Source organism: Nesoenas mayeri (genome assembly GCF_963082525.1).
Source record: "Nesoenas mayeri genome assembly, chromosome: 2".
In the NCBI taxonomy this organism is placed as follows: domain Eukaryota; kingdom Metazoa; phylum Chordata; class Aves; order Columbiformes; family Columbidae; genus Nesoenas; species Nesoenas mayeri.
This window is the reverse complement of record NC_137543.1, coordinates 1,780,937-1,798,041: the sequence shown is the minus strand read 5'-3', so window position 1 is coordinate 1,798,041 and position 17,105 is coordinate 1,780,937. Positions and strand designations below refer to the sequence as shown.

General features: G+C 53.3%; 2 protein-coding genes across 2 annotated transcripts; both read left to right on the top strand.

The window, feature by feature from the left end:
* Positions 1–515: 515 nt before the first annotated feature.
* On the top strand, positions 516–10,306 carry LOC308037607 (uncharacterized protein; the record flags this gene model as incomplete). The annotated part of the gene is made up of 2 exons (XM_080339495.1): positions 516–792; positions 9,984–10,306. 2 exons carry the CDS (start codon positions 516–518, stop codon positions 10,304–10,306), a joined length of 600 nt encoding a protein of 199 aa, XP_080195621.1.
* Positions 10,307–16,542: 6,236 nt separating this feature from the next.
* Positions 16,543–16,857, top strand: LOC308037772 (feather keratin-like; the record flags this gene model as incomplete). The annotated part of the gene is made up of 1 exon (XM_080339769.1): positions 16,543–16,857. One exon carries the CDS (start codon positions 16,543–16,545, stop codon positions 16,855–16,857), a length of 315 nt encoding a protein of 104 aa, XP_080195895.1.
* Positions 16,858–17,105: the final 248 nt, after the last annotated feature.

Genomic DNA, 17,105 nt, shown 5'->3' with positions numbered 1-17,105 from the left:
GCAACGCCAAGTCCTTGTCCTCTAATTCATGGACTTCAAAGCTGCCGCCAGGGGCAAGTGGACACGTCCTCAAGACAAGAACAAGAAATTGGAGCATTTCGGGAAGGAAAACACACCCTCCTCATTCCTGGCCAGGCTGTGGCTTCAGACAGCTGCTGGCTGCAAAATGCCGCCATGCGCAAAGCCTGTCCCGCCCCTCGGGGACCGGCATAAAAGCCGGCCCAGCGCCTCTCTCCCTCACACACTCTCCTGACGCCTTCTCCTCCCTCCGCGCTCAACAAGGTGAGCCTCAACCCCCTTCCCCTCCTTCTCCTGCCCCGCCTGGCCCTTCTCTTCCAACACGCTCTGCCCCCAGCCTCAGCAGCCCTCACGCCTCCCCACCGCCACGCTCCCCACAGCCCCACACCAGCCTCCCCATTCCCTCGCCCTCCTGCAGCACCGCTCCTCGCACCCTCAGCCCCCTGCGCTTGCTCAACAGCCTCTCGTCCCTTCCAGGGCCCCTCCACACCACACACATGGCCTGCTACGACGCCTGCCGCCCCTGCGGACCCACCCCGCTGGCCAACAGCTGCAACGAGCCCTGTTCCCTGCAGTGCCAGGACTCCCGCGTCCTCATCCAGCCTCCCGCCGTGCTGGTCACCCTGCCAGGACCCATCCTCACCTCCCACCCCCAGAGCACCGCCGTCGGATCCTCCGCATCGGCTGCCGTGGGCAACGAACTCGGTGCCCAGGGAGTTGCCATCAACTCTGGCAGCTTCGGTTACGGCTTCGGGGGCCTGGGCGGCTTCGGAGGCCGGGGCTGCTTTGGTGGCAGAAGGGGTGGATACATCTGCTAATGGCCCACAACACCAACCCTGACATACGCCACCCACCGCTTTGAAGCTACCGCATGGATCGTAGGACTCAGCACTGGACCTTTCTTGGCATGTGGACCTGCAGTCCATGGCTCCTCCTCTAAAGGAGCCAGGAAGATCTTCGTGCTCTGGCAACATCTATGTCACAGAAGCAACCGCAGGTGATGGTCGCCCTACGTGCAGCTTTATATTTGCCGCCTTGTTCTTGGTGCTCCTGCTTTTTCACTCTTCTTTTTGGTCAATAAAGATCTCTTGCATCCCAGCCTGAGATGTCTCACTTGACTTTCTTCTCTCAAGGCTCTTCCAACCTCACCCAGCACAAAGCCAGGGCTCAAGAAGCAAACTGGACAGGGGGGAAAAGGGTAACAAGACCTGTCCCAGGAAATATGTCACCACCTATACCACCAAGAACACAGACCAGAATCTGGGGGTCTTCCACAACATGATACAAGCCCGTCACAGGATCAAAGAAAGACTTTGACACAAGAACACTCTCCTCAACATGCCTCTGGTGAGATCTCCCTAGGACAACACACACTTGACCATCTTCCTTCCCCAGCATCACTCTCCGGCTCTGCCAGGAGCAGAATCACAGAATCATTTACTATTTATATTTTCCTCATGGCTCCCTAAATAAAGTTCTCCTTCATCCCAGCTTGAGATGCAGCCTATTGTCTTTTTCTCCCACGGCTCGTTCAACTTCACTTGAGAAAAAACAGGACTCAATAGTCCATCATGGTGGGTGGAAAAGAATAACACGACCTCTCCCAGGAAATATGCCACCACCAACACCAGCACCCAGTGGCTTCCAGGATGTGACACAAGCCCATCCCTGGCTCAAACAGAGCCTTCCACATGAGAACGCTTCCCTGCACTCATCTTGGACAAGATCTCTCCCATGTCAGCACACACATGAATAACTCTCTTCCCCAGCATGACCCTCCAGCCCACCCAGCAAACACACTTCATTCCCTCCCCTCTGAAATTTCGACGCATTGATAACATCCCCCACGTGCTCTTTGCCTCCCAGCCAAAACATGTCAGCTCTCTCATTGTCTTTTCAGGTGGAACATGTTCCAGACCCTTTAGCATCTTTGTGAACTTGCACTTCTCCTGCACTAATACATCCATGTCCTTCTTCCACTGGGGAACTCAGTCCTGCACGCAGGACTCTACATGGGACCTCACCAGTGCTGAGGAGAGAAGAACAGCCACCTTCCTTTACCTCCTGTCAAGACTTTCCTTAATGCTGCATTGGACACTGGTGGCTCCTTTTGTGTCAAGGGTTCATTGCCACCTTAGGGCCCATTTCTTCTCCACCAAAACCACAAGACCCTTCTATGCCAAGCTGTTTTCTGTTCAACTGTCCCCCCGTCATTCCTTTTGCCAGCTCTGAGTCCTGCCCAGAACAGCACTTGGCCTCTCCCCCTGCTCAGTTCCATGACATTCCACTGTGTCCAAGGAAATCAGGTAAATCCATCGGCAATCGTCTGTTCAAACCACCTTTCCCCATGGACTTATGCACACCCAGATACACAACCACCTTTTGGAGGGCAGACGTAAGTCCAACTGACTCACCAGCACCACCAGCCCAGCCCTGCACTGGCCCAACCTGCCTCTTGCCTGCCAGGCGCTCCAGCACCATCAACACACACGCACAGAGACCCTTCCTGCCCCACCTCATCTTCCTCACCAACAAACACTGCTCATGCGGTGAACAACCCTCACCACACTCACCTCCACTGAATTCAGCCAGGTCTGGGGAGGCCAGAGATGTTCTCACTCACTGCAAGCCAGCCAACGTTATTCCAGTTTGTAAAAAGGGTGTGAGTGAAGAGCCAGGAATCTGCAGACCTGTTAGTCTGACCACAGTACCTGGAAAATTATGGAGAAGATCCAACTGAGCACTGCTGGAAGGCATTTAAGGACAATGTAATCATCAGGTACAGTCAACAGGGGTTCATTAAGGGAAAGTCGTGTTTCACTGACTTCCTGTCCTTCTACGATACGGTCACCTGCCTAGTGGATGAAGGGAAGCTGGTGGACACAGCTTTACTGGATTATAGCAAAGCTTTTGATCTATCCGCATGGGGGGAGTCTTGTGACCTGATATGGGGGGCGCAACTTAAGAAGAACGTCAAAGTACTTGAAAGCACCCACAGGAGGGCAAGAGAGTTGGAGAAAGATCTGGAATACGTGTCCTACACGACCACCTGAGGACACTGGACTCGTCTCATTTGGATAGAAAGACGCTGAGGGGTGACCTCATTGTTCTCTGCAGCTTCCTGAGGAGGGGACGTGGAGAGGGAGGTGCTGAGCTCTTCTCCATCAGATCCAGTGACAGGACACATGGGAATGGTTCAAAGCTGCACGACTGCAGGTTTAAACTTGACATTACAGAACATTTATTTACAGGTGGGTGGTCAAACATAGCAAAAGACTTCCTAGAGAGGTAGTCAATACCCCAAGCTTGTCAGTGTTGTAGAGGCATTTGGACACTGCTCTTAACACCACACTTTAACTTTTACTGAGCCCTGATGTGCTCAGGCAGTGGGACTAGATGGTCACTGCTGGTCCCTTCCAATTGGACTGTTCTAGTCCCATTTTTTCTGCTTCCCCAACCCTTTCCCATGCAAACATCCCCTCAAGGTTCTCAGTTTCACAGCCCCGCGCACCACAGACGCCTCCCATTGCCCCTGCACTACGCCCAGTCCCACTCTGGCCCCACAAACACTGTACACAGAAATGGTCTCACCCCTCGGCGCTTTTGATCTATCCGCATGGGGGGAGTATTGTGAGCTCTTCTGTGTCGCACAATTTGAAAGGAATGTCAAGGTACTTGAAAGCACCCACAGGAGGGCAACAAAGCTAGAGAAAGATCTGGAAGACATGTCCTAAAGGAGCAACTAAAGACAGTCTGTTTGTGTAGTTTGGACAAAAGGAGGCTGAGGGGTGACTTTATTGTTCTCTGCAGCTTCCTGAGGAGGGAACATAGAGAGGGAGGTGCTGAGCTCTTCTCCATCAGATCCAGCTACAGGATACATGGGAATGGATCAAAGCTGCAACACTGGAGGTTTAAGCTAGACATCAAAAAACATTTATTTACAGGGAGGGTGGTCAAACACTGCAACAGGCTTCCTAGAGAGGTGGTCAATATCCTAACCCTGTCAGTGTTTCAGAGGCATTTGGACACTGTTCTTAACACCTCGCTTTAACTTTTACTGAGCCCTGAATTGCTCTGGCAGTGGGACTAGATGATCACTGAAGGTCCCTTCCAACTGCAGTCTCATCTGTTCTGCTTCACCAACCCTTTCCCACGCAAACATCCCCTCAACGTTCTCAGGTGCACAGCCCCGCGCACCACACACGCCTCCCATTGCCCCTGCACTACGCCCAGTCCCACTGTGGCCCCACAAACACTGCACACAGAAATGGCCTCACCCCTCGGCGCTCACCCCACATTCACCCCCCAAAGCCGTCACTCACCAGCCTCCCCTGCCTGCCGGTCCCGCTCCCCTGGGCCTCTCACCGGCCTCACCAGCTCTCCCAGAGCTCACCAGCCTCAGCCCCCAGTCGCAGCCTCCCCTCCCCACACCAGCCACTGCCTCAGCACTCACTGACCAGCCAATCAGGGCGCAGGTAACAACCTGACCATCAGTGGGCAGCTTACAGTCACTATAGAAGCACCTGGAATGTTCCAGAAGGTGCCTTTCAGGACCCCAAAATCAAGACTTCTGGTACAATAAATAAGATAATCCTCAACAAGTGGCACCAAAACATTGGCTGGAGGGTGAACAAGGGATTTAAAGACTAGAAATGCTGCCGAAAACCAAACCAAAGGCCTCGGACAAGTGTAGTTGGGGGGACTTAGAATGGTAAGATGGAGGGAAAATGTCCTCATTAAATAATGCCCCAAAAAAACTGCAATCAATAAATACATCAAAAGACTCTGCACTTCTTGCCTGTGCTACAGGTGTCAGGGCACCCATATGGAGTCCCTGTCATGGCCCCGCTTGCTGTGGTCCCCAGCCCAACCACCTGGCAGTGCCCATGACACCATCTTCACTCACGGTCAGGTTCCAGGGACAAAAACACCGAGTCCTGTACTCTCCGTCCCCTTGCTGCCGGGACCCTGGGCAACACATGCTGGGTGTGCTGGTCACCACCCCCTTGCTGTGGGATCCTCAGCAGATACAAGCGTGGGTCCTTGCTGCACTGTCCACCTGGACGCATGCTCCCCATTCCACCTACGCAGGAGTCCCCAGACCACGGTCTCACCTTGCTGTGGGGTCCACAAATGATCCCTTGTGGGGGATCCCCAGGCCACCATCCCCTCTTCTCTGCAGGCCCCACAGTGACCAGTGCAGGGGGTCTCTGCACCACCAGCCTCCCTGCTGCAGGGTCCATGGAGCACCAGTGCAGGGGACACCAAGCAACCGTCCCTGTGCTCTGAGGTCACACAGAAAGCCCCTTTGTGAGGTCACCGTCCTCCTCAGTGTGGGGTCCCTGAGGCACAGCCTGGGGCACTGAGGACCAGGACCACAAACTGGCCTGTGACCCTGCTCTGCTGGCAAGATGGGGCTCTGGGCTGGCTTGACCTTGGCTGGATGGCAGGTGCCCACCAAGCTGCTCTATCACTCCCCCTCCTCAGCTGCATGAGGGGAGAACATCTGAGGAAAGGCTCCTGAGTCTTTGTAAGGACAGGGAGATCTCCAGAGGCTGCAGTGGGACAATCTGCTCCAGCGTGGGGTTCACAACGGGCTGCAGGGGAATCTCTGCTCTAGCACCAGGAGCACATCCTGCACCTCCTTCTTCACTGACCTTGCTGTCTGTAGAGATTTTTCTATCACATACATCCATCCCTCTCTCTCTTCCAGTTACAATTTTGCAGTCGTTTTCCCCCTTCTTAAAGATGTTCACACATTTGTGCTACCATCATTGCTGCTTGGCTCAGGTTTCACCAGCAACTAGCCTGATTGGAGCTGGCTGGTGCCACTGAATAGAATCAAATACTTGTTTAAGATACAAAAGACCTTTAAGATCATCAAATCCAAGTGTTAACCAAGCAATACAAAGGTCACCACTAAACCATGTCCCCAAGCACCACATCTTCATATCTTTTAAAAACCTCCAGGGATGATGACTCCACCACTACCCTGGGCAGTCCATTCTAGTGTTCGACAACATTTTCGGTGAATAAATTTCACTAATATACAATGTAAATCTCCCCTGGTGGAACCTAAGGTCATTTTCTTTTGTCCTGATGCTTCTTTCTTGGGTAAATGACAGACACCTACCTCACTACAACCTCCTTTCAGGTAGTTGTAGAGAGCGAGAAAGTCTCCCCTCTGCCTCCCTTTCTCCAGGCTACGCTTACTGAGAGTCCACTCGATCCCCTCATCAGACCATGGAGACAGATATTGAACAGAACTGGCCCCAGCACTGAGCTCTGGGGAACACCACTTGTGAGCAGCCACCAACTGCATTTAACTCCAGTCACCACAACTATTTGGGCCCAGTCATCCAACCAGTTTTCTTGCCAGTGAAGGATACACCTGTCCAAGCCATGAGCAGCCACTTTCTCCAGTTGAGTCACTGTCAAAGGCTTTAATAAAGTCCAGGTGGACAACATCCACAGCCATTCCCTCATCCACTAAGTGTGTCACCTGGTCAGAGAAGGAGATCAGGCTGGTCAAGCAGGACCTGCCTTTCATCACCCCATCCTGACTGGGCCTGATCGCCCGGTTGTCCTGTACGTGCTGCATGATGTCACTCAACATAACCTGCTCCATGAACTGAAAAACTGAGGCGAAGAAAGCAGTTTCCTCATCCTTTGCCATGTGATTGCCCGCTGTGGCAGAACGCTAACCCCCCTCTCTCCCTCCCTCCCTCAGTATGGAAGGAGTAGGCACATCTCCCTCTCTCTGCTACTTGAGGCTAACAGCTTCTTTTGTTTGGCCCCAGAGACCCCCTGGCCAGGGCCATTAAGAGAAGGGAGCGCCGAGGCGCCAAGGAGCCCCTGGGCGCCTGCGGCCAGTGTGAGGGATGTTTGGAGGCTTCAGGGGCACCCACAGCCAGTGTGGGGGTGCAGAGAAGCTTCTAGAATGCCTACAGTCAGATCTGATCATCCAATATAAAAACTGGATTCTCGTCAAGACTCCGCCCATTCACGGGTCTCTCGGAGCACGAGCAAGATGCTGCCGCCGAGAGCCCCTCCGGGATGGAGACTCCGCTTGCCTTGCAGTCACGGGTGTGAGTAAAACTTCTCCTCGCAGGATTGCAAGTATATTTATACCTTCTGTGCACATATGTACGTGTAACTTTCCGTGCACATTTGCATGCGTACTTTAAATTATTTCCTCGCATAATCGCGAGTGTATTTTCCTCCCGTGCTTCCACGTAAGCATGTGTAATAGTCCATGCACATTTACACATGTAAGTACATTAACTCTCGCAGGATTGCGAGTGTATTATAAACTTACCCTCGCGGAATCGCGAGCGTACACTTCCCGTACTCACTACGAGTACGTATATCTCTTTAAAATAATCCCGCACAGTGTTTAGGCAAGTCTGTACTTCTCCGGGACTCAGGGGCGACTCTGGCATTGTTTTGAGTGAAGCCACGTGCATGCACACTGTGGACCGCCTGTTGTATTGGTTGCTGCCCCTAAATAATTTTCCTCAACTGATATCCGAAACTTTATTTAAGTCACTTTTGGACTGCTAAAACCCTGTTTCTCACCAGTTTAATAAAAGTTGTTTTGGACTCTGTTGTGCCATAAATTAACCTCGGGGTGCTTCTGTGACAAAAGGTCACCACTAAACCATGTCCCAAAGCACCACATCTACACATCTTTTAAACACCTCCAGGGATGATGACTCCACCACTACCCTGGGCAGTCCATTCCAGAGCTTCACAACACTTTTGGTGAATAGATTTCCCTAATATCCAATGTAAATCTCCGCTGGTGCAGCTTGAGGCCATTTTCTCTTGTCCTGACGCTTCTTCCTTGGGAAAGACACTGACACCTACCTCACTAAAACCTCCTTTCAAGTAGTTGTAGAGAGCGATAACGTCTCCCCTCTGCCTCCCTTTCTCCAGGTTACGCTTACCTAGAGTCCACTCGATCCCCTCATCAGACCATGGAGACAGATATTAAACAGAACTGGCCCCAGCACTGAGCCCTGGGGAACACCACTTGTGAGCAGCCACCAACTGCATTTAACTCCAGTCACCACAGCTATTTGGGCACAGTCATCCAGCCAGGTTTTTTGCCAGTGAAGAATACACCTGTCCAAGCCATGAGCAGCCACTTTCTCCAGTTGAATCACTGTCAAAGGCTTTAATACGTTCTAAGTAAACAACATGCACAGCCACTCCCTCATCCACTAAGTGGGTCACATTGTCAGAGAAGGAGATCAGGCTGGTCAAGCAGGACCTGCCTTTTATCTCCCCACCCTGACTGGGCCTGATCGCCTGGTTGTCCTGTACGTGCTGCATGATGTCACCTAACATGATCTGCTCCATGACCTTCCCTGTCACCAAGGTCACACTGACAGCTCTGCAGATCCACAGATCCTCCTTCTGTCCCTTCTTCTTACATAAGCAGCACATTTGCCAACCTCCAGCCAAGTGGGACCTCCCTGCTGAGCCAGGACTGCAGATAAATGATGCAAAGTGGTTTGGTGAGCGCCTCCACCAGCTCCCTCAGTACCCTTGGCTGGATCACATCAGGCCCCATAGGTCATTGACTGTCTAACTGGTGTAGGAGGTTTCAAACCATTTCCCTTTGGATTCTGGGGGTTTGTTCTGCTCTCTGTCTTCTACATCAGAGGCTTCGTATCAAGAGAATTATTGGTCTTATTAGAAAAACTGAGATGAAAAAAGCATTAAAGCATTTTCTTCATATTTGGCCATGTGACTGCCCCCACAACCAGTAAAGGATGGAGATTCTCTTTATCCCTCCTTTTTTCGAAACTTATCTCTAGAATAATTTTATTGTATTTTATAACAATAACCAGATTATGTAGTAATTATGCTGTCGCAATTCTAATTTTCCCCCTACATGACCACATGACATCCCTGTAGTCCTCCTGAGTTACCTGCCCCTTCCTGTAAAAGTCATATTCTGTCATTATTATCCAGAGATCCAGCTAAAGTTCTCTGTTTAGCCAGGAATGTCCTCTTCCCCACAGCTTCATATTTTTGCACATACAGACTCTCTATGAACATCACAGAATCCTCGTCAGCCTTATCTCAGAAACCACCCCTGTAGCTCTCTTGCTCCAAAACATTCTGAATGTATAACAAATCCACACAGCTGCAAGCTTAAAAGCAAGAGGGGCACCAAGACATGCAGAGATCAAACCCAATCAGGAATCCAGGCCTAAAGAGAGTTGTTAGCAAAGAGGAGAGAGCCCAAAGACCATCTTAGAGGCAGCTCCTCATGCCTGGCACAGCTCCAGAGCCAGATCAGTCTGCCAGTGCTGCAAGGAAATGGGGCCCCCTCTTCACAACACACCCTCAAACCACACGAGTGCTGTGGGATGACCTCCCTGACGACACCCCATCTCATACGCTTTGGCCCTGTCCTCTGTCTGCCCTGACACACACCATCAACGCCAAGTCCTTGGGCTCTAAAGTTCATACTTAAAAGGTACAGACAGGGCCAGGTGGACACGTCGTCAAGACAAGAACAAGAAATTGGAGCATTGCGGGAAGGAAAACACACCCTCCTCATTCCTGGCCAGGCTGTGGCATCAGACAGCTGCTGGCTGCAAAATGCCGCCATGCGCAAAGCCTGTCCCGCCCCTCGGGGACCGGCATAAAAGCCGGCCCAGCGCCTCTCTCCCTCACACACTCTCCTGACGCCTTCTCCTCCCTCCGCGCTCAACAAGGTGAGCCTCAACCCCCTTCCCCTCCTTCTCCTGCCCCACCTGGCCCCTCTCTTCCAGCACGCTCTGCCCCCAGCCTCAGCAGCCCTCACGCCTCCCCACCGCCACGCTCCCCACAGCCCCACACCAGCCTCCCCACTCCCTCGCCCTCCTGCAGCACCGCTCCTCGCACCCTGAGCCCCCTGCGCTTGCTCAACAGCCTCTCGTCCCTTCCAGGGCCCCTCCACACCACACACATGGCCTGCTACGACGCCTGCCGCCCCTGCGGACCCACCCCGCTGGCCAACAGCTGCAACGAGCCCTGTTCCCTGCAGTGCCAGGACTCCCGCGTCGTCATCCAGCCTCCCGCCGTGCTGGTCACCCTGCCAGGACCCATCCTCACCTCCCACCCCCAGAGCACCGCCGTCGGATCCTCCGCATCGGCTGCCGCGGGCAACGAACTCGGTGCCCAGGGAGTTGCCATCAACTCCGGCGCTTTTGGCTACGGCTTCAGGGGCCTGGGCGGCTTCGGAGGCCTGGGCTGCTTTGGTGGCAGAAGGGGTGGATACATCTGCTAAGGGCTCTCGCCACCTCCCCGTGATGCCAAACACACACACTCTGGAAGCCACGGAATGGACTGAGGATACGCACCTCTAGGCCTTTCCTGGCACAGGGACCTGCTGTCCATGGCTCCTCGTCTCCAGGCACCAAACACGGAAGCAGGGAAGTCGCCAGTCTGCGCTGCCTGCGTACCTCCATGAAGGTCCTTCTCCTCTTCTCCCACATCTTTCTTTGCACCTCAGACCTGTGCTGTTTCACTTGGCACTCCTGCCTTTTCACTCTTTTCCCTCAATAAAATTCTCCTTCATCCCAGCTTGAGATGCAGCCTATTGCCTTTTTCTACCATGGCTCATCTAACTTCACTTGAGAAAAACCAGGACTCAGTAGCTCATCAGGGTGAGTGTAAAAGAATAACACGACCTCTCCCAGGAAATATGCCACCACCAACACCAGCGCCCAGTCGCTTCCAGGATGTGACACAAACCAACCCTGGCTCAAACAGAGCCTTCCGCATGAGAACGCTTCCCTGCGCTCATCTTGGACAAGATCTCTCCCATGTGAGCACACACATGAATAACTCTCTTCCCCAGCATGACTCTCCAGCCCTCCCAGCAAACACACTTTATTCACTCCCCTCTGAAATTTCCACATTGATAACATCCCCCATGTGCCCTTTGCCTCCTGGCTAAAACATCCCAGCTCTCTCATTGTCTTGTCAGGTGGAACATGTTCCAGACCCTTTAGCATCTTGGTGAACCTGCACTTCTCCTACACTAATACATCCATGTCCTTCTTCCACTGGGGAGCTCAGACCCGCACACAGGACCCCACATGGGACGTCACCAGTGCTGAGGAGACAGGAACGGTCACCTCCCTCAACCTCCTGCCAACTTTTTTGCCAATGCTGCCATGGAGACTTGGTAGCCTCTTTTGCCTCAGGGGTTGATTGGCAACTCCAAGTCCTATTGTTCTCCACCAGGACTGCAATGTACTTCTCTGCCAAGATACTTTCTAATCAACTGACTCACCGTCATTCCTGCTACTGTCACTGAGTCGTCTCCAGAAACAGGACTTGGCTTTTCCCCCTGCCCAGCTTCATGACATTCCTCTATGTCCAGTGAAAGGAAATCAGGAAGCTTTTTCAGGAATCCGGAGATCAAATCACCTTTCCCCGTGGACTTATGCACATCCAGATACACAACCCCCACTTTTGGAGGGCAGACGTAAGTCCAACTGACTCACCAGCACCACCAGCCCAGTCCTGCACTGGCCCAACCTGCCTCTTGCCTGCCAGGCGCTCCAGCACCGTCAACACACACCCACAGAGATCCTTCCTGCCCCACCTCATCTTCCTCACCAACAAACACTGCTCATGCGGTGAACAACCCTCACCACACTCACCTCCACTGAATTCAGCCAGGTCTGGGGAGGCCAGAGATGCTCTCACTCACTGCAAGCCAGCCAACGTTATTCCAGTTTGTAAAAAGGGCGTGAGTGAAGAGCCAGGAATCTGCAGACCTGTTAGTCTGACCACAGTACCTGGAAAATTAGGGAGAAGATCCAACTGAGCACTGCTGAAAGGCATTTAAGGACAATGTAATCATCAGGTACAGCCAACAGGGGTTCACCAAGGGAAAGTCCTGTGTAACTGATTTCCTTCTTTCTAGGATAAGGTCACCTGCCTCGTGGATGAAGGGAAGCTGGTGGACGTAGCTTTTCTGGATTTTAGGAAAGCTTTTGATCTATCCGCATGGGGGGAGTATTGTGAGCTCTTCTGGGTCGTGCAATTTAAGAAGAATGTCATGGTACTTGAAAGCACCCACAGGAGGGCAACAAAGCTGGAGAAAGATCTGGAAGGCATGTCCCAAAGGAGCAACTAAAGACAGTGGGTTTGTCTAGTCTGGAGAGAAGGAGGCTGAGAGGCGACCTCATTGTTCTCTGCAGCTTCCTGAGGAGAGAACATGGAGAGGGAGGTGCTGAGCTCTTCTCGATCAGATCCAGTGACAGGACACATGGGAATGAATCAAAGCTGCAGCACTGCAGCTTTAAACTTGACATTACGGAACATTTATTTACAGGTGGGTGGTCAAACACTGCAACAGGCTTCCTAGAGAGGTGATTGATATCCCAACCCTGTCAGTGTTGCAGAGGCATGTGGACACTGCTCTTAACACCACGCTTCAACTTTTACTGAGCCCTGATGTGCTCAGGCAGTGGGACTAGATGGTCGCTGCTGGTCCCTTCCAACTGGACTGCTCTAGTCCCGTTTGTTCTGCTTCCCCAACCCTTTCCCATGCAAACATCCCCTCGAGGTTCTCAGCTTCACAGCCCCGCGCACCACACACGCCTCCCATTGCCCCTGCACTACGCCCAGTCCCACTCTGGCCCCACAAACACTGCACACAGAAATGGCCTCACCCCTCGGCGCTCACCCCACATTCACCCCCCAAAGCCGTCACTCACCAGCCTCCCCTGCCTGCCGGTCCCGCTCCCCTGGGCCTCTCACCGGCCTCACCAGCTCTCCCAGAGCTCACCAGCCTCAGCCCCCAGTCGCAGCCTCCCCTCCCCACACCAGCCACTGCCTCAGCACTCACTGACCAGCCAGTCAGGGCGCAGGTAACAACGTGACCCTCAGCAGACAGCTTACAGTCACTATAGAAGCACCTGGAAGGTTCCACAAGGTGCCTTTCAGGACCTCAAAATCAACATTTCTTTTACAATAGATAATCCTAGGCAAATGGCCCCAAAACAACTGCTAAAGGATGAATGACAGAATGAAGGAGTAGAAATACTGCCAAAACCAAACCAAAGGCCTAAAACTAGGGTAGTTCAGGGGACTTGGAAGGGTAAGATGGAGGGAAATTGTCCTGGTTAAATAACAGCCCAAAAAAGATGCAATCAGTAAATACATCAACACACCCTGCACTGCTCTACAGGTGTCAGGGCACCCATATGGAGTCCCTGTCATGGGCCCCCTTGCTGTGGTCCCCAGCCCAACCACCTGGCAGTGCCCATGACACCATCTTCACTCATGGTCAGGTTCTAGGGACAAAAACACAGAGTCCTGTATCCTGCGTTCCCTTGCTGCCGGGACCCTGGGCAACACATGCTGCGTGCCCAGGTCACCACCCCCTTGCTGTGGGGTCCTCAGCTGACCCAAGTGTGCGTCCTTGTTGCACTGTCCCCCTGCACACATGGTCCCCATTCCACGTACGCAGGAGTCCTCAGACCACGGTCCCACCTTGCTGCGGGGTCCACAAATGATCACTTGGGGGCGATCTCCAGGCCACCATCCCCTCTTCTCTGCAGGCCCCACAGTGACCTATGCAGGGGGTCTCTGGACCACCAGCCTCCCTGCTGCAGGGTCCATGGAGCACCAGTGCAGGGGACACCAAGCAACCGTCCCTGTGCTCTGAGGTCACACAGAAAGCCCCTTTGTGACGTCACCGTCCTCCTCAGTGTGGGGTCCCTGAGGCACAGCCTGGGGCCCTGAGGACCAGGAGCAGGAACAAGCCTGTGACCCTGCTCTGCTGGGTTGATCTTGGCTGGATGGCAGGTGCTCACAAAGCTGCAGTGGGACAATCTGCTCCAGCGTGGGGTTCACAACGGGCTGCAGGGGAATCTCTGCTCCAGCACCAGGAGCACATCCTGCACCTCCTTCTTCACTGAACTTAATTTCTGTAGGGTGTTTTCTCTTTACATACATCCATCCCTCTCTCTCTTCCAGTTACAATTTTGCAGTAGTTTTCCCCCTTCTTAAAGTTGTTCACACATTTGTGCTACCACCACTGCTGACGGGCTCAGGTTTCACCATCAACCAGTCTGGTTGGAGCTGGCTGGTGCCATTGAATAGAATCAAATGCTTGCTTCAGGTACAAAAGACCTTTAAGATCATCAAATCCAAGTGTTAACCAAGCAATACCAAGGTCACCACTAAACCATGTCCCCAAGCACCACATCTACACATCTTTTAAACACCTCCAGGGATAATGACTCCACTACTACCCTGGGCAGACCATTCCAGTGTCTCACAACATTTTCGGTGAGTAAATTTCCCTAATATCCAATGTAAATCTCCCCTGGTGCAGCTTGAGCACATTCTCTCCTGTCCTGATGCTTCTTCCTTGGGAAAGACACTGACACCTACCTCACTAAAACGTCCTTTCAGGTAGTTGTAGAGAGTGAGATGGTTTCCCCTCTGCCTCCCTTTCTCCAGGCTACGCCTACTGAGGGTCCACTCGATCCCCTCATCAGACCATGGAGACAGATACTGAACAGAACTGGCCCCAGCACTGAGCCCTGGGGAACACCACTTGTGAGCAGCCACCAACTGCATTTAACTCCAGTCACCACAGCTATTTGGGCCCAGTCATCCAGCCAGGTTTTTTGCCGGTGAAGAATACACCTGTCCAAGCCATGAGCAGCCACTTTCTCCAGTGGAATCACTGTCAAAGGCTTTAATAAAGTCCAGGTGGACAACATCTACAGCTATTCCCTCATCCACTAAGTGGGTTAACTGGTCAGAGAAGGAGATCAGGTTGGCCAAGCAGGACCTGCCTTTCATCACCCCATCCTGACTGGGCCTGATCACCTGGTCATCCCATACGTGCTCCATAATGTCACTCAACATGATCTGCTCCATGACCTTCCCTGGCACCAAGGTCAGACTCACAGGCCTGTAGATCCGCGGATCCTCCTTCTGTCCCTTCTTCTTACATAAGCAGCACATTTGCCAACCTCCAGCCAAGTGGGACCTCCCTGCTGAGCCAGGACTGCAGATAAATGATGCAAAGTGGCTTGGGGAGCGCCTCCGCCAGCTCCCTCAGTACCCTTGGCTGGATCCCATCAGGCCCCATAGATTTGTGAGTGTCCAACTGGTGTAGGAGGTTTCCAACCATTTCCCCTTGGATTCTGGGGGCTTCGTTCTGCTCCCTGTCTTCTACATCAGAAGCTTGGTACCCAGAGAATAATTGGTCTTATTAGAAAGACTGAGGTGAAGAAAGCATTAACGCATTTTCCTCATCCTTTGCCCTGCGACTGCCCCCACATCCAGTAAAAGATGGACATTCTCATTAGCCCTCCTTTTGTGGATAATGTATGTCTAGATTCATTTTATTGTATTTTGCTACAGTACTTGGATCATGTTGTAGTAGCGCTTCCACAATTCTCATTTTCCCCCTGTACAACCTCATGACATCTCTGTAGTCCTCCTGATTTACCTGCCCCTTCCTGTAAAAGTCATAACCTCTCATTGTTATCCGAGATCCAGCTAACGTTCTCTGTTTAGTCCAGATGGTCTTATTCCCCACAGCTTCATATTTTCACACATGCAGACTCTCTTTCGAACGTGACAGAATGTTCTGGAACCTTATCTCAGAATCCACCCCTGCAGCTCCCTTCCTCCAAAACTTTGTGAAGTATAATGAATCCACCCATCGACAAGCTTAAAAGAAGGACGGGCACCAAGGCATGCACAAAGTAAACCCAATCAGGAAGCCAGGCCTAAAGACAGGCTTAGAGACATATTAGCAAAGAGAAACCGAACACCATATAGGAGGCAGGTCCTCAAGCTTGGCACAGCTCCAAAGCCCAGTCCAGTCTGACGGAGCTACAAGGAAATCCGGCCCCGTGCTCGCAATGCACCTGCAAACCACATGGATGCCATGGGATGAGCTCACTGACAACACCCCACCTCTGCTACACTTTGGCTGTGTCCTCTGCCCACCTAACACGCGCCATCAACGCCAACTCTTTGGCCTCTCATGCTCACAATTCAAAGCTGCCGCCAGGGCCAAGTGGACACGTTCTCAAGACAAGCACAAGAAACTGGAGCATTGCGGGAAGGAAAACACACCCTCCTCATTCCGGGCCAGGCTGTGGCATCAGACAGCTGCTGGCCGCAAAATGCCGCCATGCGCAAAGCCTGTCCCGCCCCTCGGGGACCGGCATAAAAGCCGGCCCAGCGCCTCTCTCCCTCACACGCTCTCCTGACGCCTTCTCCTCCCTCCGCGCTCAACAAGGTGAGCCTCAACCCCCTTGCCCTCCTTCTCCTGCCCCGCCTGGCCCCTCTCTTCCAGCACGCTCTGCCCCCAGCCTCAGCAGCCCTCACGCCTCCCCACCGCCACGCTCCCCACAGCCCCACACCAGCCTCCCCACTCCCTCGTCCTCCTGCAGCACCGCTCCTCGCACCCTCAGCCCCCTGCGCTTGCTCAACAGCCTCTCGTCCCTTCCAGGGCCCCTCCACACCACACACATGGCCTGCTACGACGCCTGCCGCCCCTGCGGACCCACCCCGCTGGCCAACAGCTGCAACGAGCCCTGTTCCCTGCAGTGCCAGGACTCCCGCGTCGTCATCCAGCCTCCCGCCGTGCTGGTCACCCTGCCAGGACCCATCCTCACCTCCCACCCCCAGAGCACCGCCGTCGGATCCTCCGCATCGGCTGCCGTGGGCAACGAACTCGGTGCCCAGGGAGTTGCCATCAACTCCGGCGCCTTTGGCTACGGCAACGGCTATGGCTTTGGAGGCCTGGGCTGCTTTGGCGGCAGAAGGGCTGGATACATCTGCTAAGGGCCCTTGCCAACTCCCCTGACGCCAACTACAAACACCCTGGAAGCAACGGCATGGATTGAAGACACACACCTCTGGGCCCTTGTAGGCACAGGGACCTGCTGTCCATGGCTCCTCCTCTCCGGGCACCAAGCACAGAAGCAAGGAAGGGGCCAGCCTGGGCTGCCTTCATCCCTCACTGAAGGACCTTCTCCTCTTCTCCCATCTCTGTACCTCAGACTTGCTCTTTTCCACTTGGTACTCCTACC